This window comes from Osmerus eperlanus, chromosome 22 (assembly GCF_963692335.1).
Source record: "Osmerus eperlanus chromosome 22, fOsmEpe2.1, whole genome shotgun sequence".
NCBI classification, from domain to species: Eukaryota; Metazoa; Chordata; class Actinopteri; order Osmeriformes; family Osmeridae; genus Osmerus; species Osmerus eperlanus.
Window position 1 is genome coordinate 11,919,794 of NC_085039.1, and position 23,401 is coordinate 11,943,194.

At 53.7% G+C, this 23,401-nt stretch overlaps 5 protein-coding genes across 5 annotated transcripts in view; 2 read left to right on the top strand and 3 right to left on the bottom strand.

Moving 5' to 3' along the window:
- The window catches only part of tnpo2b (transportin 2b), a 13,664-nt gene extending 2,686 nt beyond the window's left edge, over positions 1 to 10,978 (bottom strand). The window contains exons 1-20 of the mRNA XM_062448226.1: positions 10,700 to 10,978; positions 10,023 to 10,122; positions 9,811 to 9,886; positions 9,450 to 9,599; positions 9,047 to 9,153; positions 8,735 to 8,868; positions 8,464 to 8,545; positions 7,958 to 8,080; positions 7,702 to 7,820; positions 7,443 to 7,503; positions 7,128 to 7,299; positions 6,460 to 6,612; positions 6,009 to 6,234; positions 3,403 to 3,574; positions 3,207 to 3,293; positions 2,717 to 2,824; positions 2,172 to 2,330; positions 1,972 to 2,059; positions 1,503 to 1,601; positions 1 to 87 (exon numbers count right to left, since the gene is read on the bottom strand). The exon at positions 1 to 87 is cut by the window's left edge and continues 6 nt beyond it. Coding sequence (XP_062304210.1) covers positions 1 to 87; positions 1,503 to 1,601; positions 1,972 to 2,059; positions 2,172 to 2,330; positions 2,717 to 2,824; positions 3,207 to 3,293; positions 3,403 to 3,574; positions 6,009 to 6,234; positions 6,460 to 6,612; positions 7,128 to 7,299; positions 7,443 to 7,503; positions 7,702 to 7,820; positions 7,958 to 8,080; positions 8,464 to 8,545; positions 8,735 to 8,868; positions 9,047 to 9,153; positions 9,450 to 9,599; positions 9,811 to 9,886; positions 10,023 to 10,121 — 2,302 coding nt within the window. The 5' untranslated portion in view covers position 10,122; positions 10,700 to 10,978. The remainder of the gene's footprint in view (positions 88 to 1,502; positions 1,602 to 1,971; positions 2,060 to 2,171; positions 2,331 to 2,716; positions 2,825 to 3,206; positions 3,294 to 3,402; positions 3,575 to 6,008; positions 6,235 to 6,459; positions 6,613 to 7,127; positions 7,300 to 7,442; positions 7,504 to 7,701; positions 7,821 to 7,957; positions 8,081 to 8,463; positions 8,546 to 8,734; positions 8,869 to 9,046; positions 9,154 to 9,449; positions 9,600 to 9,810; positions 9,887 to 10,022; positions 10,123 to 10,699) is intronic.
- A 243-nt stretch (positions 10,979 to 11,221) lies between these two features.
- rln3b (relaxin 3b) lies at positions 11,222 to 12,271 on the bottom strand. The gene is made up of 3 exons (XM_062448239.1): positions 12,188 to 12,271; positions 11,825 to 12,030; positions 11,222 to 11,671 (listed from the first exon to the last, which is right to left on the bottom strand). The coding sequence occupies exons 2-3, from the start codon at positions 11,997 to 11,999 to the stop codon at positions 11,370 to 11,372; spliced, it is 477 nt and encodes a 158-aa protein (XP_062304223.1). The 5' UTR covers positions 12,000 to 12,030; positions 12,188 to 12,271; the 3' UTR covers positions 11,222 to 11,369.
- A 1,454-nt stretch (positions 12,272 to 13,725) lies between these two features.
- dcaf15 (DDB1 and CUL4 associated factor 15) lies at positions 13,726 to 18,591 on the bottom strand. The gene is given in 14 exon segments (XM_062448531.1): positions 13,726 to 13,854; positions 13,857 to 13,876; positions 14,276 to 14,313; positions 14,315 to 14,381; positions 14,774 to 14,856; positions 14,967 to 15,089; positions 15,377 to 15,468; positions 15,648 to 16,193; positions 16,360 to 16,521; positions 16,604 to 16,749; positions 16,930 to 17,036; positions 17,356 to 17,494; positions 17,851 to 17,948; positions 18,436 to 18,591. Coding segments are annotated over 14 exon segments (1,821 nt in total). The 5' UTR covers positions 18,532 to 18,591; the 3' UTR covers positions 13,726 to 13,750.
- A 334-nt stretch (positions 18,592 to 18,925) lies between these two features.
- LOC134008630 (guanine nucleotide-binding protein G(I)/G(S)/G(O) subunit gamma-5-like) lies at positions 18,926 to 22,203 on the top strand. The gene is made up of 3 exons (XM_062448106.1): positions 18,926 to 19,081; positions 19,820 to 19,946; positions 20,349 to 22,203. The coding sequence occupies exons 1-2, from the start codon at positions 18,992 to 18,994 to the stop codon at positions 19,943 to 19,945; spliced, it is 216 nt and encodes a 71-aa protein (XP_062304090.1). The 5' UTR covers positions 18,926 to 18,991; the 3' UTR covers position 19,946; positions 20,349 to 22,203.
- A 131-nt stretch (positions 22,204 to 22,334) lies between these two features.
- Positions 22,335 to 23,401, top strand: part of si:ch211-286b5.4 (afadin- and alpha-actinin-binding protein) — a 3,563-nt gene continuing 2,496 nt past the window's right edge. Inside the window, 5 exon segments of the mRNA XM_062448929.1 lie at positions 22,335 to 22,475; positions 22,525 to 22,610; positions 22,734 to 22,852; positions 22,978 to 23,046; positions 23,137 to 23,297. Coding sequence (XP_062304913.1) covers positions 22,553 to 22,610; positions 22,734 to 22,852; positions 22,978 to 23,046; positions 23,137 to 23,297 — 407 coding nt within the window. The 5' untranslated portion in view covers positions 22,335 to 22,475; positions 22,525 to 22,552.

Genomic DNA, 23,401 nt, shown 5'->3' on the forward strand with positions numbered 1-23,401 from the left:
CCAGAAGGGTCTTGGGAGTGTTGGGTCTGTTGATGATCTCCACCAGCTGGTTCAGAACCAGAGACACATATGGCTGCATTTCCACTCCTGAGGAGGGGGAGGGAGGAGGTGGTGGAGGGGGTGGGGAGGAGGGGGAGGGAGGAGGGGGAGGGAGGGGGTGGTGGAGGGGGTGGGGAGGGGGTGGTGGAGGGGGAGGGAGGAGGGGGAGGGAGGGGGTGGTGGAGGGGGTGGGGAGGAGGTGGTGGAGGGGGTGGGGTGGAGGGGGTGGGAGGAGGGGGAGGGAGGGGGTGGTGGAGGGGGTGGGGAGGGGGTGGTGGAGGGGGAGGGAGGAGGGGGAGGGAGGGGGTGGTGGAGGGGGTGGGGAGGAGGTGGTGGAGGGGGTGGGGAGGAGGTGGTGGAGGGGGTGGGGAGGAGGGGGAGGGAGGAGGGGAGGGAGGGGGTGGTGGAGGGGGTGGGGAGGGGTGGTGGAGGGGGAGGGAGGAGGGAGGGGGTGGTGGAGGGGGTGGGGAGGAGGTGGTGGAGGGGGTGGGGAGGAGGTGGTGGAGGGGTGGGAGGAGGGGAGGGAGGAGGGGGAGGGAGGGGGTGGTGGAGGGGTGGTGGAGGGGGAGGGAGGAGGGGGAGGGAGGGGGTGGTGGAGGGGGTGGGGAGGGGGTGGTGGAGGGGGAGGGAGGAGGGGAGGGAGGGGGTGGTGGAGGGGGTGGGGAGGAGGTGGTGGAGGGGGTGGGGAGGAGGTGGTGGAGGGGGTGGGGAGGAGGGGGAGGGAGGAGGGGGAGGGAGGGGGTGGTGGAGGGGGTGGGGAGGGGGTGGTGGAGGGGGTGGGGAGGGGGTGGTGGAGGGGGTGGGAAGGAGGTGGTGGAGGGGGAGGGAGGGGTGGTGGGGAGGAGGTGGTGGAGGGGGAGGGAGGAGGTGGTGGAGGGAGGAGTGGTGGAGGGGAGGGAGGAGGTGGTGGAGGGAGGAGGTGGTGGAGGGGGAGGGAGGAGGTGGTGGAGGGGGAGGGAGGGGTGGTGGGGAGGAGGTGGTGGAGGGGGAGGGAGGAGGTGGTGGAGGGGGTGGGAGGAGGTGGTGGAGGGGGAGGGAGGGGTGGTGGGGAGGAGGTGGTGGAGGGGGAGGGAGGAGGTGGTGGGGGAGGGAGGAGGTGGTGGAGGGGGAGGAGGGTGGTGGTGGAGGGGGAGGAGGTGGTGGAGGGGGAGGGAGGAGGTGGTGGAGGGGGAGGGAGGGGTGGTGGGGAGGAGGTGGTGGAGGGGGAGGGAGGAGGTGGTGGAGGGGGAGGGAGGAGGTGGTGGAGGGGGTGGGAGGGGTGGAGGCACACTGAACAAAACATCCTCCAGTCTTCTAACTTCAGACATTTCGCTTTCAAGCGAAACACACAAAGTTGTATTACACTGGTGAATACACTTACGAACAAACAAACACACACACACACACACACACACTCACCAGTCTGCATGCTGATCTCTCCGATGGCCCAGGTGGCGTTCACGCACACACACACACACACTCACCAGTCTGCATGCTGATCTCTCCGATGGCCCAGGTGGCGTTGTTGCACACAGAGATGAACTCAGGGTTCAGGTTGGTTCCCAAGATGGGCATGAACTCAGCTGGGGACACACACGATAACAGGTACTTTAATAACAAGGCCTGGAACAAGAGGAGAGGAGGGGAAAGGAGGAGAGGAGAAGAGGAGAGGAGAGGAGAGGAGGAGAGGAGAGGAGAGGAGGAGAGGAGAGGAGGAGAGGAGGACAGGAGAGGAGGAGAGGAGGAGAGGAGAGGAGGAGAGGAGAGGAGAGAAGGAGAGGAGGAGAGGAGGACAGGAGGAGAGGAGAGGAGGAGGACAGGAGAGGAGGAGAGGAGGACAGGAGAGGAGGAGAGGAGGACAGGAGAGGAGGAGAGGAGAGGAGAGAAGGAGAGGAGGAGAGGAGGACAGGAGAGTAGGAGAGGAGAGGAGGACAGGAGAGGAGGAGAGGTTACCTATGCAGGGTTTGACGTGGGGGAAACAAGCCTTGGTCAGGTCTCCTAGCAACGCAAACGAACTCTGTCTCACCTCCGGCATTGTGTCCTGGAGATACACACACACACGTAAACACACACACACTTCCTCCACACACACACACACACACACACACACACAACACACCCTCTATCCCGCACTCCACCCCCCCCCCCCTGACCTGCATGCACTGGAAGAGCAGGGTCATGATGTTGGAGTGGGACACCAGCGTGTCCACGTGGACCCCCAGCCCCTCAGCCAGCCCGCTCAGCAGGTCCAGAGCCACGATCATGAAGTCCTTATCCGGAGCCTCGTACTGGTCAGGCTGCTGGCTGTACATCTGGAGGAGGGAGGGAGGGGGGGAGGGTAAGAGAACAGTTATTTGTGACCATGTCAGTGTCACAGACCATGAATGTACGCGTGTGTGTGTGTGTGGTCTCACCATGGCCTGGGCCAGGGTCTTCTGTACCAGGGTGACAGTGCTCTGTGTGTGTGTGTGTGTGTGTGTGTGTGGTCTCACCATGGCCTGGGCCAGGGTCTTCTGTACCAGGGTGACAGTGCTCTGTGTGTGTGTGTGTGTGTGGTCTCACCATGGCCTGGGCCAGGGTCTTCTGTACCAGGGTGACAGTGCTCTGTGTGTGTGTGTGGTCTCACCATGGCCTGGGCCAGGGTCTTCTGTACCAGGGTGACAGTGCTCTGTGTGTGTGTGTGTGTGTGTGGTCTCACCATGGCCTGGGCCAGGGTCTTCTGTACCAGGGTGACACAGCGCTGGTAGACAGGCTCACAGTACGGCAGGAAACCACTCTGCAGCGCCGTGGCAACCGACGACAAACACTGAGGGAGGGAGAGAGAAAAGGAGGAGGGTTGGAGGGAGATGAGAGAGGGAGAAGGAGAGAGAGACAGAGTGAGAGAGGGAGAAGGAGAGAGAGACAGAGTGAGAGAGGGAGACGAGAGAGAGTGAGAGACAGTGAGAGAGGGAGAAGGAGAGAGAGACAGAGTGAGAGAGGGAGAAGGAGAGAGAGACAGAGTGAGAGAGGGAGAAGGAGAGAGAGACAGAGTGAGAGAGGGAGAAGGAGAGAGAGACAGAGTGAGAGAGGGAGAAGGAGAGAGAGAGAGAGAGAGAGTGAGAGAGGGAGAAGGAGAGAGAGAGAGAGAGAGAGTGAGAGAGGGAGAAGGAGAGAGAGAGAGAGCTAAGGAACAACAGGAGCCTCCTCACCTCCAGCAGGGGGAACAGGTCCTTGTCTTCATCCTTCAGCTCGTTCCACTTGGCTATGAGAGGAGGCATCAGCTTCTGGATGTACTCCTGGAGGGAGGGAGGGAGGTGACATATACGTCAGAGTATGTGTGTTTATGAGTGAGAGTTCTCTACCTTCAGGCTAGTTGAGGTGGTGTGTGTGTGTGTGTGTGTGTACCGGCTGGTTGAGGTGGTGTCCCACAGAGTCGGCCAGCGTCCCGATGGCGTCGTACAGGATCAGCAGGTTCTTGTGCTGGTACTTCCCGAAGGCGAACACCAGCGTGTCCAGGATGAAGCTCAGGTAGGGGACCAGCTCAGTGCACGCCTCCTCCTCCAGGGTGGCAAACGCACTGGGGGGGAGAGAGGGACAGGAGAGGGAGGTTACGTCTAAGAGGGGATGTACACAAAGTCCACACACACCTTCCCCCTCCACCTCCACCTCCTCAAACACACACACACACCTTCCCCCTCCACCTCCTCACACACACACACACCTTCCCCCTCCACCTCCTCACACACACACACACACACACACACACCTTCCCCCTCCACCTCCTCACACACACACACACCTTCCCCCTCCACCTCCTCACACACACACACACACACACACACCTTCCCCCTCCACCTCCTCACACACACCTTCCCCCTCCACCACCACCTCCTCACACACACACACCTTCCCCCTCCAGCTCCTCAAACACACACACACACACACCTTCCCCCTCCACCTCCTCACACACACCTTCCCCCTCCACCTCCTCACACACACACACACACACACACACCTTCCCCCTCCACCTCCTCACACACACACACACACACACACACACACCTTCCCCCTCCACCTCCTCACACACACCTTCCCCCTCCACCACCTCCTCACACACACACACACACACACACCTTCCCCCCCCAGCTCCTCAAACACACACACACCTTCCCCCTCCACCTCCTCACACACACCTTCCCCCTCCACCTCCTCACACACACACACACACACACACACACACACCTTCCCCCTCCAGCTCCTCAAACACACACACCTTCCCCCTCCACCTCCTCACACACACCTTCCCCCTCCACCTGCTCACACACACACACCTTCCCCCTCCACCTCCTCACACACACACACACCTTCCCCCTCCACCTCCTCACACACACCTTCCCCCTCCACCTCCTCACACACACACACACACACACACACACCTTCCCCCTCCACCTCCTCACACACACACACACACACACCTTCCCCCTCCACCTCCTCACACACACCTTCCCCCTCCACCACCTCCTCACACACACACACACACACACCTTCCCCCTCCACCTCCTCACACACACCTTCCCCCTCCACCTCCTCACACACACACACACACACACACACACCTTCCCCCTCCACCTCCTCACACACACACACACCTTCCCCCTCCACCTCCTCACACACACCTTCCCCCTCCACCTCCTCACACACACACACACACACCTTCCCCCTCCTCACACACACACACACACCTTCCCCCTCCCCCTCCCCCTCCACACACACACACACACCTTCCCCCTCCACCTCCTCACACACACACACACACACACACACACACCTTCCCCCTCCACCTCCTCACACACACACACACACACACACACACACCTTCCCCCTCCACCTCCTCACACACACCTTCCCCCTCCACCACCTCCTCACACACACACACACACACACACACACCTTCCCCCCCCAGCTCCTCAAACACACACACACCTTCCCCCTCCACCTCCTCACACACACCTTCCCCCTCCACCTCCTCACACACACACACACACACACACACACACCTTCCCCCTCCAGCTCCTCAAACACACACACCTTCCCCCTCCACCTCCTCACACACACCTTCCCCCTCCACCTGCTCACACACACACACCTTCCCCCTCCACCTCCTCACACACACACACACCTTCCCCCTCCACCTCCTCACACACACCTTCCCCCTCCACCTCCTCACACACACACACACACACCTTCCCCCTCCACCTCCTCACACACACACACACACACACCTTCCCCCTCCACCTCCTCACACACACCTTCCCCCTCCACCACCTCCTCACACACACACACACACACACCTTCCCCCTCCACCTCCTCACACACACCTTCCCCCTCCACCTCCTCACACACACACACACACACACACACCTTCCCCCTCCACCTCCTCACACACACACACACACCTTCCCCCTCCACCTCCTCACACACACCTTCCCCCTCCACCTCCTCACACACACACACACACACCTTCCCCCTCCTCACACACACACACACACCTTCCCCCTCCCCCTCCACCTCCACACACACACACACACCTTCCCCCTCCACCTCCTCACACACACACACACACACACACACACCTTCCCCCTCCACCTCCTCACACACACCTTCCCCCTCCACCTCCTCACACACACACACACACACACACCTTCCCCCTCCACCTCCTCACACACACCTTCCCCCTCCACCTCCTCACACACACACACCTTCCCCCTCCACCTCCTCACACACACACACACACACACCTTCCCCCTCCACCTCCTCACACACACACACCTTCCCCCTCCACCTCCTCACACACACACACACACACACCTTCCCCCTCCACCTCCTCACACACACACACCTTCCCCCTCCACCTCCTCACACACACCTTCCCCCTCCACCTCCTCACACACACACACCTTCCCCCTCCACCTCCTCACACACACCTTCCCCCTCCACCTCCTCACACACACCTGCAGGCGGCCTCCTGCACCCTCTTGTTGCTGTCCAGGATGCGCTGCAGCAGAGCGGTCATCAGGGGCTTGAGGGAGGAGTCGGGCGGCTGGCTGACCACCCAGTGGGCGTAGCGGCTCAGCGTCCAGCAGGAGATAGAGCGTACCAGGGCCTTCTTATCACACAGACTCTGCACCAGGTGGGGCATCAGCTCGGGCAGGTAGGGCAGCATGCCCTGCATGCAGCCTGGGGGAGGAGGGAGGAAGGAGAGACATGGGGAAAAGGGTTTAGAAGACAGGGGATCATGGGAACTGTAGTCCTCCAGGTAGCCAGAGAGAATGGTGGGAACTGTAGTCCTCCAGGTAGCCAGAGAGGATCATGGGAACTGTAGTCCTCCATGTAGCCAGAGAGGATGGTGGGAACTGTAGTCCTCCAGGTAGCCAGAGAGGATGGTGGGGGCTGTAGTCTCACCCTCAGCGATGGCGCCCAGCACCAGGATGCCGGACTCCTTGACGACCCAGTCGGGGTGGAACAGCAGGCCCTTCAGCAGGGGCAGCAGGTGGGGCAGCAGGTCGTCACGGAACACGTTAGCCAGCACATCCAGGGCCGCCGCCGAACACTTCCCTGGAGGGGGGAAGAGGGGGGAGAGAGAGAGAGAGAGAGAAAGAGGTGGGGGTAGTAGGGAAGGGAGAGAGAAAGAAAAGAGAGGAGGGGGGTAGCAGAGAGAGTGTGAATAGAGCAGGTTTCTAGACCCTAGTCTTTGGGTGTCCTCTCTCTGATTGGCCGGCCTCTCTCTGATTGGCCGGCCTCTCTCTGATTGGCCGGCCTCTCTCTGATTGGCCGGCCTCTCTCTGATTGGCCGGCCTCTCTCTGATTGGCCGGCCTCTCTCTGATTGGCCGGCCTCTCTCTGATTGGCCGGCCTCTCTCTGATTGGCCGGCCTCTCTCTGATTGGCCGGCCTCTCTCTGATTGGCCGGCCTCTCTCTGATTGGCCGGCCTCTCTCTGATTGGCCGGCCTCTCTCTGATTGGCCGGCCTCTCTCTGATTGGCCGGCCTCTCTCTGATTGGCCGGCCTCTCTCTGATTGGCCGGCCTCTCTCTGATTGGCCGGCCTCTCTCTGATTGGCCGGCGTCACTCACGCAGGTTCCAGTCGGACAGCGTGTCGTCGTCATCCTCGTCGTCCTCGTCGATGTCCTCGTCATCCTCGCCCCCCCCGCCCTCGTGCTGCAGGGTGACGGTGCGAGAGCGGTGGAACCGGGGCTTGATGTCCTGCTCGCTGTCAGGGACCGCCTCGTCCTCCTCCACGTCCCCCTGGGGGGAGGGGAGGGAGGGGGGGGTCAGGTACACAGAGGTTATATAACTCACTCCCAACAGACCAGGTTGTACAGTACTCCTCCCCCACTCCCCCCCTCCCCCCGCCTGGTCAGACTACAGGGAGGAACCGCAGGACTCACCTTCAAGAGGATGATGTCGATCTCAGAGTACTTCATCCCGTTCACCAGGATGGGGATTAGTCTGGGGGAGAGCAGAGAACTGGACTGAGACACGCGGCATGGAGACATGTTGGCATGGTGACATGTTGGCATGGTGACATGTTGGCATGGTGACATGGAGACGTGTAAAGGTGTTTCGTGAATCTTTGAAGGTTTGTGTGTGTGTGTGTATATAAGCGTATGTGTACTCACTGCAACAGGTGTGTGTGTGTGTACTCACTGCACCAGGTGTCCAGACAGGGCCTCCTTGCAGACAGGCTGCTCTGCCAAGGTGAGCCAGAACTCACAGGCCTCCAGAGACACGTTCTCATCAGGGTCCTGGGTCCTCTGGAGCATGTACTGCATACAGGGGGAGACAAGGGGGGGAGGGAGGGACAGAGGGAGAAAAGGAGAGACAGGATGAGGCAGAGACAAGATTTTAAAAAGCCAACGAAAGAGAGGCGAGTGTGCTGTCCAGGGCTCAGGAGTCGGCCTACCTGGATGATGCTGTGCATGTGGGGGATGAGGCGGTCGATGCGGACCTCCAGCAGCATGACCAGAGCCCTGCACACGTTCTTCCTCACCTCCGAGTCCTCATCACCCGCCAGAGCAAACAGACTCTGCAAGGGGGGGAGAGAAGGAGAGAGGAAAGGAGGAGGAGAGAGGAGATGAGGAGGAGAGAGGAGATGAGGAGGAGAGGATGAGTAGAGAGAGGAGATGAGGAGGAGTAGAGAGAGGAGAGGAGTAGAGAGGAGAGGAGTAGAGAGGAGGAGTAGAGAGGAGAGGAGTAGAGAGGAGAGGAGTAGTAGAGAGAGGAGAGGAGTAGAGAGGAGTAGAGAGGAGAGGAGTAGAGAGGAGGAGTAGAGAGGAGAGGAGTAGAGGAGAGGAGTAGAGAGGAGAGGAGTAGAGAGGAGAGGAGTAGTAGAGAGAGGAGATGAGGAGGAGAGAGAGAAGAGGAGTAGTAGATAAGAGGAGAGAGAGGAGAGGAGAGAGAGGTTCTTACCTCTATGTAGGTGTCTATGTTATCCATGAGAGCTTGAGCTCTGTTGATGATGAACTGGTTGACACATGCGATGGCATGTGACCTGGAGGTGGAGGAGGAGAGGGGGAGGAGGAGGGGGGAGGGAGGAGGAGAGGGGGAGGAGGAGGGGGGGGGCAGATATATGTGTTTAACAACAATACAACAACACAATACACCAGTAAAGAGACCTAGATAAATAACGGGCAGAAAAAGAGAGAGGGGGGAGAGAAGCGGGCTGGGATCTGATCTTGACCTGATCTTGGGGCTGCAGTGTTTGAAGAACTGCAGGAACTTGGGGATCATGATGTTGAGGGGCCGGTTGAGAGCATCACTGTCCAGCAGCTCAGACGAGTCCTCACAGATCTTCTGAAGAGCTCCGAAAGAACCCTGGGGAGGGAGGGAGGAAGGAACGGGGGGAGGGAGGGAGGGAGGAAGGGAGGGAGGGGAAATGGCAAGACAGAGAGGGACAGTAAGCAACAGAGGGAGATTTGATTATATAAGTGCTTTTGCTAACATTACATGGAGAGAGTAGGTGTGTGTGTGTGAGAGTGTGTGTGAGTGAGACCTCGCAGGTGTTGTAGTCCTCAGAGTTGAGCAGGTTACACAGCTGAGGAAGCAGGTCTGGCCAGGTCTGGAGCTCTCCTTTAGAGGCTATGGTCGTGATCAGTATCCCTGCACGCACACACACACAAGCCCAAATGTTTCCTGATGAATATACACTCCTACACAGACAAAGTCCATTACCTGCTAAAACACCCACACACTGATTCACTATCAGAACACACACACACACACATCTGCATGGCTCTCTCTGTATCACATATCTCCTTTCACACACACCCACACACACTCTAGGGGAACACAGCCATCTTCATCTTCAGACTCACCAGCAGAACACACACACACACAGACACACACACAAACACACACACAAACACACACACAGACACACACACAGACACACACACCGATGGTGGCCCTGATGAGGGGCGAGGGATCCCCGATGTTGTTGAGACATTCCTGCTTGATGAAGTCGGCCACGGCCGGGGGCAGGTTCTGGTAGTGCGCCTTCACATTGTTCTTCAGGATCAGCCCACTCAGGGAGCGAGTCGGCTCATCTGGGGGAAGGAGGGAGGAGAGGAGGGGAGGAGAGGAGGGGAGGAGAGGCACAGAAGGGAGAGGAGGAGAAGAGGAAAGGTTCTTTATTATCCACAACGGGGTGATTTGCTTTACAGCCAGCAGAACCTGAACATACAACAACTGGAGAGGGGTGGGGGAGGCTGAGTGTGACATAAGAACAGGCGCACACACACACACACACACACTCACCTTCAGATTTGAGGCTGGTGAGGACGAAGATGAGATAGTTGTTGAAGTCAGGGTACTGGTTGAGCTGCTCCAGTTTCTACAGGCTGTTAAGGAGGCTGTTTACACTGAGAGGGTTCATCAACACACACACACACACACGGACATACCTGAACACACACACATGAACACACACGGACATGAACACACCCACACACTTCCAGCTGGTAGGATACCTCCTGGACTGATCTCTGAGTAGCGGTATCTGGGGACTGAGAATCCTTCAGCAGCTGGAGAACTTGCTGGAGACCCTGCTCATCCGGTTTCCATTCCATCCTGGTCTCACACACACGCACACACACGCGAGTGATGACAATGACTGTGACCCTGTTTCCTCTATAATGAGCGGTGTTCAAAACACCGCGTTCAACCATGTGAGCGACCATGTAACTGGGAGCTGTCATTACATATATCTAACGTTAGGTACGCACCGACTAAGCTAACACGCCAGCTAGAGAAACACATCGCTACATTATGTTAGCTAACCTAAGGCTCGTTAACCATTTCTGGTACATGCAATCAAGCTAGCCTAGTCATAATTTGAACGTTACGAGTGTGAATCATCCTGCACGAATACAATACACCAAATTCACGTTTTGCGCAGGATGCTTAGGTATATTAGGTTTACATTACATTCCTAGCAAGCAAGCTAACTGGCGCTAGCGAAATACTAAAATCACGCTAGCTAATGACAGAAACTCTCGAAATGTTGCGCAATCGTCAAGACAATAGAAAGTACACATCACGTTTCATTGCACAGCCACTCAATGCATCCGCAATGGCTAGCAAGCTATCTTGCTAAAACAGTATCGAAAGTACCGCCAAAGCTTTGCTTTCGGTAGCTTAACCTTACCTGGCTGCAGCAATTTGCGATTTTAAAACGCGTGTCCACCTCGCTAGCTACAGTAGCTTTATTCCCTTCGTTTGGCGTCCTGTAGAAGCGTTGACGATTGAATGGCAACTGCAAACCGACCGTGTCTCGTAAATATTCTCAGGATAGATACAGAACAAGCTAACCAGGTTCAATAGCTACATCATCATCATTTCTCTGTTTGAATTGTGTGTTAGGGATCCGGTAAATACTGCACAATGTGCACGTTCAAAAACGTCCTTGTCCAGATTCAGCTTCCGTAGTCGGTGGCCCCGTTTTAGGATTCGCTACGGCACTTGAATTGAGGAACAGCATCTAATTAAAGTTTTTTTTAAATGACAGTTAAATATATTGACATAATAATTTGAAATTCACAACTGACCAGATACTTTATTTCATAAATGCTATAAACAACAAATAAAAGATACATTTTGTACCAGTGTGTGTGTGTGTGTGTGAGAGAGAGAGAGAAAGAGAGAGAGAGACAAAGACAAATAGACATGACCAGTTTCAAAACACAAATTTTATTCAAACACTCCATTTCCTATCAGCAAGTGATACAATGTCAGTGCATGGTTTGCCGTCATCCTTTTCTTGAGCTATGAGGAGGAGGAGGAGAGGTAGGAGGAGAAGGAGGAGGAGAGGTAGGAGATCAGCACAGAGAGCTGATCTCACTCTTGCTGCAGCCCCACTTGCAGCAGGCGTTGGACAGCCCCACCACAACGTCCCGGCCCTTCCTGTCCGCACTGCGAAGAGCCTCCAGCACTTCCTCTAACATGGGCGAGCGAGCCAATCGGTTGAAGCCGGTCGCGGCTCCGGCGGACCCCGTGTCTCTGGCGTCCCCTGCCCGGGCTGGGGCCTCCAGGCCTGGGCTTTGATGGCTGGCGAGTCCGAGGATGGAGTTGGAGCTCCAGGGGTTGTAGGCCTCACCTTCACCGTCGAGGGAAAGGTCACCTGGAGGGAATCGTGTGTTGAAACACTGAAACGCAAACAAACATACCTGCCCCCTTACCTACACACACCACACACCATTTACACCCCCTCCCTGGGCCATCATCGGGCTCACAAACACACACACACATATACCCCCCTCGCCCCGGTCCTCACCTGTCTCCCCAGGTGACCTCCTCCAGCGGGACCCTCCGCAGGTGAAGATGACGGCTCTGATAAACTCCCTCCCACACAGCTTCACCCCGTAGATGGAGGGCAGACCCTCGCTGGCCTCGCCCCGGCCCACCAGCGCCACCAGCAGGCCAAACACCAGCACTGCAGCCTTCCACATAGCAGCAGACAGGGAGGAGAGAGACACACAGCTGGAGAACAGAGACAGGGAGGGAGAGAGACAGAGGTGAGAGGGGGACAGAGAAGGAGAGATGAGACAGAGGATAGCAGTGAGAAGGAAAGATGAGAGAGAAAGGAAAGATGGGAGAGAGAGAAAGAGAGATGAGAGGATAGTAGTGAGAAGGGAACCTTGAACTTGATCCTTATGGCTGGCGGGACTCTGTTGAGTGTGACTCCGTCTTGTTGGTTGTTCTTCTGCTCTCCTCTCTTTTATACCCTCTGATCTCAACACACACACAAACACACACACACACACACAGTCCTGGGGAGATTAGCTAGGTTGGAGACCTTTACAGCAACAATGACCAAGGCTGAACCGTAGTCTGATTAAACATGATTGGCTCGATCAGGTCTGGGTGGAAGTGATGTCACAGCTGTAGTCTCTTATCTTATCTCCTGACCTTTCCCTGACCTTTCTGTCCCCCGGCCTATCTGTCTCTGCCCCCCGCCCGCCCCCCCCCCTCCCGCCCCCCCAGATCTACCAGGTTGATCAAGGAGCTGGATGATGTCGCCGTATGTGTGTCACTGTACAAGTGACAATGTTTTTGGGGCTATCTTGTTGTTTATGATCATTGACCTATGCACTGTTTGTAAAGCTCTCTTGTAAGTCGCTTTGGATAAAAGCGTTTGCTAAATGAATAAATGTAAATGTGTGTCCTCGTCATCTGACACACAACAATCTTCCGACTTTCTAAAAACTCCACCTAGCGTGTGTGTCACATAGTGTGTGTATGTGTCACATAGTGTGTGTATGTGTCACATAGTGTGTGTATGTGTCACATAGTGGGTGTATGTGTCACATAGTGGGTGTATGTGTCACATAGTGGGTGTATGTGTCACATAGTGTGTGTGTGTCACAGTGTGTGTGTGTACATTCACATTCCTCACTGGAGACACTGAAACGTACCACAGAATACCTTTTAATCCTTTTATTTTTTATCAAAACGTATTACACCAGCGTTGGGTCTGGAGGAGAGTGAAGGGTTATGATCACAACCTGGAACACCTGCCAACCAGTACAGACACAACACCCTCCATCTCCCTCCCTCCCTCTCTCTCTCCCTCCTTCCATATCTCCCTCCCTGCCTCTCTCTCCTTCATCTCCCTCCCCCTCCCCCTCCATGGTGGAGGTGCGTCAGACCAAGTCTGATTCTGAATAAGGAGCATTTATAAGCACCGCCGGACATTTAGTGCCATACAACGATCTCACAGTAACCTTGACAACGATCTCACAGTAACCTTGACAACGATCTCCCAGTAACCTTGCCTCTTCCTCTCACACACAGCCCGATTTATTTCGGTCTCTCGCGCACTTCGAAATACTCACACTACAACAACATTAACAAAACTAAAAACGGGAGAAAACTCACTAAAATCATCTTTGTCCGATTCTGCTCTCCGTGAAATGATCATCATTTAGCGACAGTGATGCACAAAAAGAAAATTACAAATAAAAACAACAACATGAAAATGACGTCCTTACAGAGACGAGAGGGAGGGGGGTTACACCCTTCCCATGGTCCCCTTGGCAGCACGACAGTCATTTCTCCCGGTTCAAGTCGACAGGTGTGATAACAGCATAACAACAGAGTATTAACAGTAATGAACTAAGGTGTAGATATCTAGAGCTAGAGAGGAACACCCCTCTGATCTCCCTCATAGGGCATTTGTGTGTGTGTGTGTGTGAGAGGATCAGCAGACACACACACCTTTGTGCAGCGCCTCGTTGGTCATGCGGTTGATGTATCTGGAGCTGGTCTCTGGAACGAGCCACTTCATCACCGTGTTTATACACGTCTTCTGTAGGAGCTCCACACACTGCACTGCAGGAGAGAGAGAGAGAGAGAGAGAGAGAGAGAGAGAGAGAGAGAGAGAGAGAGAGAGAGAGAGAGAGAGAGAGAGAGAGAGAGAGAGAGAGAGAGAGAGAGAGAGAGAGAGAGAGAGAGAGAGAGAGAGAGAGAGAGAGAGAGAGATGAGAGAGAGAGAGAGAGAGAGAGAGGAGAGAGAGAGAGAGAGAGAGAGAAGAGAGAGAGAGAGGGGGGGGGGGGGGGAGGAGGAGAGGTAGAGAAGGAGTGGTGAGACAGGTAGGTGAAGGAGAGAGAGGTCAAGGTCAAGAAGGGAGATGAAGAAAGCAGCGAGTGAGAAGAGGATCAGTGTTGTGGAGAACGCCTGGGAAGGAAAGAGAGAAGGAGAACGAGAGGAGGAAGAGATGTTTACCTGGTCTGACCCTTGACCTCCGTGAGGTCACCAACCCCCGACGGTGTGACACGCCCCTGTGTTGAGGTCCCAGCTGACCTGAAGACTGGAGTGGTAGGTGTTTGGTCTGCACACACACACACGTGATAAATAGAGAGGTAGAGTGATAGTGATATAGGGGTAGAGAGGTAAAGAGAGAGGTAGAGGGGTAGAGAGGTAGAGAGAGAGGTAGAGGGGTAGAGAGAGAGGTAGAGGGGTAGAGAGGTATAAAGAGGTAGAGGGAGTACAGTGGTAGAGAGAGAGGTAGAGGGGTAGAGAGAGAGGTAGAGGGGTACAGTGGTAGAGGGGTAGAGAGAGAGGTAGAGAGGTAGAGTGATGGAGGTGTAGAGAGAGTGATAGAGGTGTAGAGAGGTAGAGGTGCAGAGGTAGAGGTGTAGAGAGGTAGAGAGAGTGATAGAGAGGTAGAGAGAGTGATAGAGAGGTAGAGTGATGGAGGTGTAAACAGGTAGACAGGTGTACCTGCAGTGTTCCTCCTCTGCTGTAGAGAAGGCGAGCAGCAGCAGACCGATGTTGATAACCACCGTGTTGGTCTCTGGACACACCTGACACACACACACACACACACAGAGTAATATACACACACAAGATGATATGAGACGTCAGAGAGAAGTACCCATGTGTGTATCTGTATACAGTGTGTGCGTGTGTGTACCTCCAGGATGACCACGTCGTAGTCGCTGAAGGAGCAGAACTGAGCGACCCAGGCAGCGTCTCTCCTGATCACCTCGTTGATCAGATACTCAAAGTCTAAAGTCAGCTGCTCCACACACACAGTCTGACACACACACACTTCAGCATTAATTGTTACACACACATATTTACATTTATAGTCATTTAGCAGACGCTCTTATCCAGAGCGACTTAGTGAGTGCAGGTACATTCCCCCCGAGGCAAGTAGGGTGCAGTGCCTTGTCCAAGTACACAACATAATTTGCACGGCCGGAAATAGAACCGGCAACCTTAATAGCGATTCCCTAACTGCTCAGCCATCTGACTCCCATATTTCAGCATTAATTGTTCCACACATACATACACTTGTTTCAGCATCACCCCCACACACACCTGTCCGCTGTACGGCCCTGTGACCAGCTGCAGGTTCCGCCCCCTCAGGTCACTCACTGTCACCGGCAGCTGCACCTTCTCATCCTCATAACCTGGAGGGAGGGGGGGGGGGAGAGAGGGGGGGGTGAGAGAGAGAGACAGAGAGAGAGAGAGAGAGAGAGAGAGAGAGGGAAGAGTCAGTAAAATGTATTAATTAGATCTTTCAACATATGCAAAAAACAAAACATCCAACTCTTCTCCTGTCCTTCTTCTTCTGTGGTGCATGTCTGACCTGTGGTGTCCTGCTCTGGCGCCCCCGGCTGCTGCAGGCGGTACTGCTGCCGCGTGTAGCTAACGTATCCTGGCTCGCTGGCGTCGCCATCCGGAGGGGAGGAGGAGGAGGGAGGCGACGAGCACGTGGAGGCGGGGGACGAAGCTGCGTCACAGTGAACAGCGTCCTGCTGGTCTGACGACCCTGCCGAGGTTTGGTTCCCGCCTGAGGTGGAGGGCTGTGGAGATGACAGCCTGTCCTCCTCTCCTCCCTCTTCCGCCACGCTCCCCTCTCCCCTCCCCACCCCTCCCCCCGGCGTTCTCTCCCCCCTCCCCCCCACCCGTCGTCCCTGGGCGAGGAGGAACAGGTCGGCCGCAAACTCCCGCGCTCGTGCCGCCGCCGTCAGCTGTGATTGGCTGGGGGGGGAAGGGGCCGGGACGGGTTTGTCGGCGGGGGTCTTGCAGTCGGGGGAGCCTGGAAGCGAGGGCGAGGAGGGCGGGGCTTCTCCACATGGGGGCGGAGTCTTCTTCCTGTTTAGAATCTGGCACAGCTGACCCTGCTCACCTGCTGGAGACATAGACAACAGCAGCACACACACACACACACATATTTAAGTTGACACACACAGGCACAAGCATGTAGTAACTACAAACTCAGTGTGTGTGTGTGTGCATGTGTACAGTGTGTGTGCGTGTATACGGCGTGTGTACGTCTGGACAGTGTGTGTGTGTACCGGGGCAGAGGGACACACTGCAGGCCACCAGGGAGTAGCTGGTGTTCAGCAGGATCACCTGGTCCTTCTTCAGCTGGAAGGCGGGCTGGAAGGTGGGGAAGGGGTAGACCACCTGGTACCTGGAGTTCAGCACATAGCCATGCTCCAGGCACCCCCCACTGCCTGGGGAGGGGGGGGGGAGAAAGAGTGAGGGTGTGTGAGAGAGTGTTTGTGTGGGTGTGAGTGAGTGTGTGTGAGCGTGTACCTGTGCGTATGGTGGAGGCAGTGGAGGCAGGGCAGCAGTGAGAGCAGGGCAGGGCAGGAGGCATGGAGGCGATGGTGATGTAGATGTCTCTGTTGTTCTCATCACTCATCATCAGGTTCATCAGCACTGAGCTGGAGCTACGGGTACTGGGGGAGGAAGAAGGGGGAGGACGGGGGAGGGAGGATCAGGGAGGGGGAGGGTGGCGAAGGGAAGACAAGAGGAGCAGGAAGGTAGACGGAGGATATTAATCAACGTCAAAAAGACGTTACTCTTTTGGTTGAAATTTCCATCCGTGCAACATCGTTGCCAAGGGAGACACGTCTTACTTGAAGCCAAAGATGACGATCTTGGATCGGTCGTTGGGCCACTCACACACAGTCAGGTAAAGATCACTGTAGATGTCCTCTCCTGAAAACAGGCGAACATGATGCACCTGGGGGGGAGGGGGGGGGGAGGTGAAGGAAGGGGGAGAGAGGAGTATGAACAGGAGGAGGAGAGACGAGGAGGAGAAGCTATTGTAAATGGTCAGGTGGCTGAGCGGTTAGGGAATCGGGCTAATAATCAGAAAGTTGCCGGTTCGATTCCTGGACGTGCTAAATGACGTTGTGCCCTTGGGCAAGGCACTTCACCCTACTTGCCTCAGGGAGAATGTCCCTGTACTTACTGTAAGTCGCTCTGGATAAGAGCGTCTGCTAAATGACTAAATGTAAGTGGTGGATTCAAACACGGCACACCTGTGTGTGTTGCTGCACCTGTTTTAGTCGACTCTGAATGTTGAACTCCCACCAGTACAGATGGTAGGTGTAGAAGGAGAAGTCGTCATCTTCTCCACAGTCGCTGGTGTAGGAGAGGACGTACCGGCCGCACTTGGTGAAGCCTAGAAAGATGTGGCTGTGGGCCAGAAAACAGGGAGACGTTCAGGAAAGGCTTGAGGGACACACACACACCTGGACCGAGGTGCACACAGACACACACCTGGACCGAGGTGCACACAGACAGACACACACACACACACCTGGACCGAGGCGCACACACACACACCTGAACCGAGATGCAAACAGACACACACACACACCTGGACCGATGCGCACACAGACACACACACACACACACACACCTGGACCGAGGCGCACACAGACACCCACACACCTGGACCGAGGCGCACACAGACACACACACACCTGGACCAAGGCGCACACAGACACACACACCTGGACCAAGGCGCACACAGACACACACACACTCACCCTGCGCTGAGGAACTCTTCACTGACTATGTTCTTCAAAGGGACGCAAACCCGTGGAGGCAGTTTGCGGAAGAGGCGTTGAGAGAACTGGCCATTCAGCTAGGGAAAGAGATGGACGTTAAAACGTACATGAATAAATCAGTGAGCGGGTGAGAGAGTCCAACACGAATAACTCCACGGAAAAGAGAGGACCTAACTAGCTGTATTGTACAATCTCATATTCAGATTTACGACTGTCGTTATCAAGCTACAGTACCAAGACAAGCCAACTAGACTTACAATGTAAGCGAAGTTCCCAGTTAGCACTAGCTCTCTAAGAAACGACCGTGCAAAGACCCAGATCGGCAATGCTTTGAATTACCAACACAACAAAGACATAGTATCCGCTAGATGTACACAAAAAAAAGCACAAAACATGTATTCCGAGGAGACGGGAGGGAGAGTAGGCTAACCAAGCCGCAGAGAAAGCACTCTGCATTGGCTTCCTCGACCCATGTCGGCCTACATTATCGCAACGTTTGTCCTGTGTTTTAAAAGGCGTTGTTTTCTAGCATTTCTAGAGCATGCGTTTATGCCTAATCCGTACCTTTCCGCTGTTGAGCAGCTTCACGACATGTTCTTTATGCTTTCTCTGAGGTTTCTGTTTGTTGTTGTCCTTTTCTGATTTCGAGCTGGGCGCCATTTTCCTGTGTGTTCTCTACGGCCCGTCTTCCTCTTTCACCACCTGTCACCTGATTGGTTCTCGAGGCCCAAGGAAGCAGTTTCATTGGCCGACTAACACATCATTCACGTACAAAAAGCCGATCCGCCGTAATAAAAAGTAATTCATCAAACTTAAACCAAACTTTTTAAATTAATATTGGGAAATAATTTATACAAAAAATCACAAACTCCTTGTCAAATATTTAAATATAATTAATTTTATGAAATAATAAAAATCTGTTTTGACTGTATTTTACGTTTTTCTTTAGCCTGTTTGTTATGTCGTGATGAGTTTTAGGATTTCTTGGGCACACAATGTTGTCCTTTCAGGTCACGTTGGTTGCACTTAGTCCTGACGCGAATCAAATCGAACACACCCTCGGCTTGTGTCTGACTTGGGACAGAAGTTTCACACACTCCGCCATACTTCTGCCGCCGACATGTCAAACAATAACGCCAGCAGCAACCTGGTCGTCGCCAAGAAAGTCGTCAAACAGCTGAGGCTGGAGGCCAGTGTCCGGAGAATAAAGGTAGGTGGACAGTTCGTCGTTAAACACGGAAAACCGTTTTTTTTTCAAAAGACGGGAGACCAAGTGACAGTCTGTGTGATGTCTTGCGTAAGCAAGTCCAAACACTTCGGTACAAAGTCAGCAACACTGCTACAGTTTATGTTGGCGTGTTAAATGTAGCTCCTGTAGGTCATAATGTTGACAACCGTGGTTTTAAAGCATGAAAATAAAGTGTTTTAATAGGAGCTAGTTGTTTTAATCGTAAGAGACGCCTCTCAGAATATATTCAGTTGCACCAACCAGTTTGTAAACTCAAGTGGGCATACCTAATCGTGGTTTTCTATCAACGCCACTGTATACGTTTTATTTTCCTGACGTTACATTATTAAATTGAGTGAAGCGTATTTTATACAGATGGTCTAACCGCTGCTAGCCCAGTAGCCTACCCCATCAGAAAAAGCCCAGCTATTTTTCATCCTTCACTTCCTGGTGACTTCAGTTTGCCTAAATGGATTAGCTGTCTGCTTTTTGGCATTGTCAATTCCAACTGTAGCCTACAACTTCTGATCTCACTTGCAAATGTATTCAAATAGTTGGTGTGCTGTGGATTCCCAGAAAACGTCTGTGTTTGTTTGTGTACCGTGGTTCCGCATGGAAATGAGATTCTGTAGAAGTAGTCGGTTTCATCTGGCACACAATGCTAAAAGTGAACTCTCTTGAGAATGGCAAAGTTATCATTTCCTGTGTGTGTGTTTACAGGTGTCCCAGGCAGCGACAGACCTGAAGAACTTCTGCATACAGAACGCTCACAAAGACCCTCTTCTCATGGGAGTCCCATCAAGTGACAACCCCTTCAGACCGCCTAAGTCTTGCACCCTGTTCTGAGGTATGGATCAGAGTAGAATGGAATAGAACATAATCAATAGAATGGAATAGAACATAATTATTTAATAGAATGGAATATAACAGAATAACGTAATAGAACAGAATAACTTAATAGACTGAAATGAAATAGAATGGAATAGAACAGAATGTCTTGTCACCGTAGAATAGAACCCTTTTGTTACAGGCAGCAGTCTTGTGCAGTTTGCCAGGAATTTGAACTATTATCTAAACCAGGAAGTGCTTCAACTGTGTGTGTGTTTGTAATGTGATTTGTGATTAGATGCTTTAGTTTAATGTTTTTTTTTTTCATTCTCCCTCCCTCCCTCTCTCTCCCCCCCTCTCTCTCCCTCCCTCTCTCTCTCTCCCTCCCTCTCTCTCCCCCCCTCTCTCTCCTCCTCTGCAGTTGTGTACAAGTGCATCCCCTGTACTTCTTTCTGCTGCTGGTCTGGGAGGGATGAAGGGATGAGAGAAACAGAGGATGGCGTTAGAGAGCTGAATACAGTGCCATACAATCACCACAGGTTTCAAACACGGGTCAAATTAAGAGACCATTCATTAATGGACCATCATCATTTTGGAGTTGAGGCGCACTTGATTTACTGTGCCTGGCATGCAGCGTGGGCTGTGTTTACTTGTTTGGGTTCTTGGTCCTCGTCAAATTCTGAAGAACACCAGGCTCACTTCAAACATTTGGTTCAAAGATAAAGATCATAGATATAATCAGAACCGGATCATCCATGTACAGGATTGTGATCACCGAATAGTTGAATGCTGCGTTCAAGCACAAGTGTGTGTACAGTATGTATGTTATTTACAGACTGCATGCATATACGTTGTCAGTGATTTTACAAGCTCCAAGCCTTCCTCTACTATGCCCCTACACACGCACACACACACACACTTACATACTGTCAACTTCATCCCTGAATGAAAAACTATCACTACTGTAAATGTAACACAGAAGCAAAACAAGGACCTAGAATCACTCACATAATATACAATAATCTATTCAAACTTGCCCTCATCCATTCTCATCCACTTAAACAAACTTTCATCCATTTTCATCCTCACAAACAGACCTTCAGTTACTCACATGGCCGTATGATAACTCTCTCATTTACAAAGAAAAGTCTTTGAGACCTTGTGCCTTCGTCTAAGAGCAGTTAATGGGTGTTTGTGCCTATATACATCACTTTTTACACGCACACACACACCAAGCACTCACACAGGTTTCTAAGCGATGGTGTGTGTGTTTAATATCTTCCCATAGGCTGCTCACAGCTACCGGGTCACATGGTCACTTCCTTCCTGTCTATGAAGAGGCAATACCTCTTCAATATTTAATCACTTTTTTTATTTGTTGTTTTACTGTCACCCCCCCCATTTTGTTTTGTTTTGTTTTCACTCTAATGCTATGTTGGCATTCCAGCACGAATCAAGGGATTTCTTTAAATAGATTTGCTGTCCGTCCAAAGTAAGTGAAAAGGGAGCTGGGCCTGGGTTAGGCGTGGTTCCGCTCAGCAGTGTTGCCTGTGTGACGCCCGTGTGACACCCAGGACCTTTTGATCACTACTAAATTACTTTATATTAAATTGTCATATTGTATGTGGGTGTTCAACCAACACGAGGCGGAGGAAGAGAGGCCTTGTAAAATTCCCAGCAAGCCCACAACTTCACTCTAGACCCCCCGATTACAGCTATACTACGAGGTCCACCAGCACCAGCCGTCATGCTGGTGTGGCAAGGCATCCTGGTTTCATGTCATTTAGGTTACAGGGTAACAGTAGGTGTGTTCGACTTCATGCAGCACCGGCGGCGAAGAAAGCCGGCTCCAGGCGGCTGCCTTGAAGTTGAGAATGCCATTGGCTGCTTCAAGTCAGCCGGGCTGCAGGCGACGCCGGCGCTGCATGAAGTCAAACGTACCTATTGTTTTAACGTCCACGCCAGGAGCCCTCCCCACCCCCTCCTTAACAACGCCCCTGCTGGCTCCACCCCCTCCTTAACAACGCCACTGCTGGCTCCACCCCCTCCTTAACAACGCCCCTGCTGGCTCCACCCCCTCCTTAACAACGCCACTGCTGGCTCCCTAACGACCCTGTGGTGACATCGTCGTCACCTGAGGTGTTCCGGTGCTCGTCCCTGATAGGGGCGCTGTGTCATCGCCATGTTGTGTTCGGCTGTGTGCCTGCATCTCCTGCGCCTTACCCTACACTACTGCGTGAATGGATGAAACAATACATTTCTTCTACGACTAAAAATTCCATGTGTCTGTGTTTCTTTGTGTCTGTGTTATTTAATATCCTATTAAATAGATTTGATATCCTATTAATTAACAGGTGTTTATAGACAGTTTTGACTCATCACACTGTTGTATTTAGCTGCCATATCAACTCCAGTGACTACAGCTAATTAACTGGGATAATCCCAGTCAATCAACTCCTTAACGAGGCAGATAATTAACCAGAGTGCCACCACCTGAGAGGAATCTTCCAGGTGAGACTACACACAGGTCAACACCCTTCCTGTCCAGGTGAGACTACACACAGGTCAACACACAGGTCAACACCCTTCCTGTCCAGGTGAGACCACACACCAGCACTGCCACAGATGTCTAAGCGTGGGCAGAGACGGCCAGGGGCCCTGAGGAGGGGCCAGGAGTTCTCAGGTAAACTGTGTTTACGTGCACACACAAACACTTTACAAACAATATGTCCTCTTTCAGGTCTTTGGTCTTGAACTCATCCTCCTTTCTCAGTCTTGCTGTTGCATCCTTCCTTCCCCCCCCCAGACCTCCAGGACACCTTCCTGCTTAGCAGGGAGCCCGGCTCGTCCTTCAGTGAGACCTCCCACAGCACCTCCTGGTGGGCAGGTAGAGACGAGAGGAAGGTGCGGGGACCCTCACTCAAGGTACTGTGAGGGGTGGGGGTGGGGGAGAAATCAAACGTATTTTTGTTTACCTTTGCCGTGTGTGTGTGTGTCGTCATGTATACCTGAACCCGTCCAGTCTGAAAGAATCAAATTGCCTTGTACAGGAGCAGCTGTCTGAGAAGGAGCAACACATTGCCAGGATTCAAGACGCACTGAGACGAGAGAGGGAGAAGGTGAGGTGTGTGTGTGTGTGAGAGAGAGAGACAGGCCTGAGAGATCTGATGTTGACCTCTGCCCCCTCCTCCCCTCCCTGTGTCCTGCAGTCGTCTCGGCTGCAGTCCCGGTGTGTCCAGCAGGGGGCAGAGTTGAGGCGCAGAGAGCAGCAGGCGTCCAGACTGAGGGAGCGTCTGGCAGACACACGCAGAGACCGGGGCCATGGTGAGGGCATGCACACACACACACACACACTCGCTTCAGTCATGTTGTATGTCCCTTCATCTCCCTCTCTCTCTCTCTCCCCCTCCCTCCCTCTCGTTCTTCCCCTCCCTCCCTCACTCTCTCTCCCCCTCCCTCCCTCTCTTCCCCCCC

What these genes read in the sequence shown, in the direction of transcription:
- rln3b (XM_062448239.1), bottom strand. Translation starts at nt 11,999, where the DNA reads ATGTGGAAGGCTGCAGTGCTGGTGTTTGGCCTGCTGGTGGCGCTGGTG. An exon ending in GAGGTCACCTGGGGAGACAG is followed by an intron (nt 11,672 to 11,824) that starts GTGAGGACCGGG and finishes GATTCCCTCCAG; the next exon opens with GTGACCTTTCCCTCGACGGT.
- LOC134008630 (XM_062448106.1), top strand. Translation starts at nt 18,992, where the DNA reads ATGTCAAACAATAACGCCAGCAGCAACCTGGTCGTCGCCAAGAAAGTC. An exon ending in CCAGTGTCCGGAGAATAAAG is followed by an intron (nt 19,082 to 19,819) that starts GTAGGTGGACAG and finishes GTGTGTTTACAG; the next exon opens with GTGTCCCAGGCAGCGACAGA.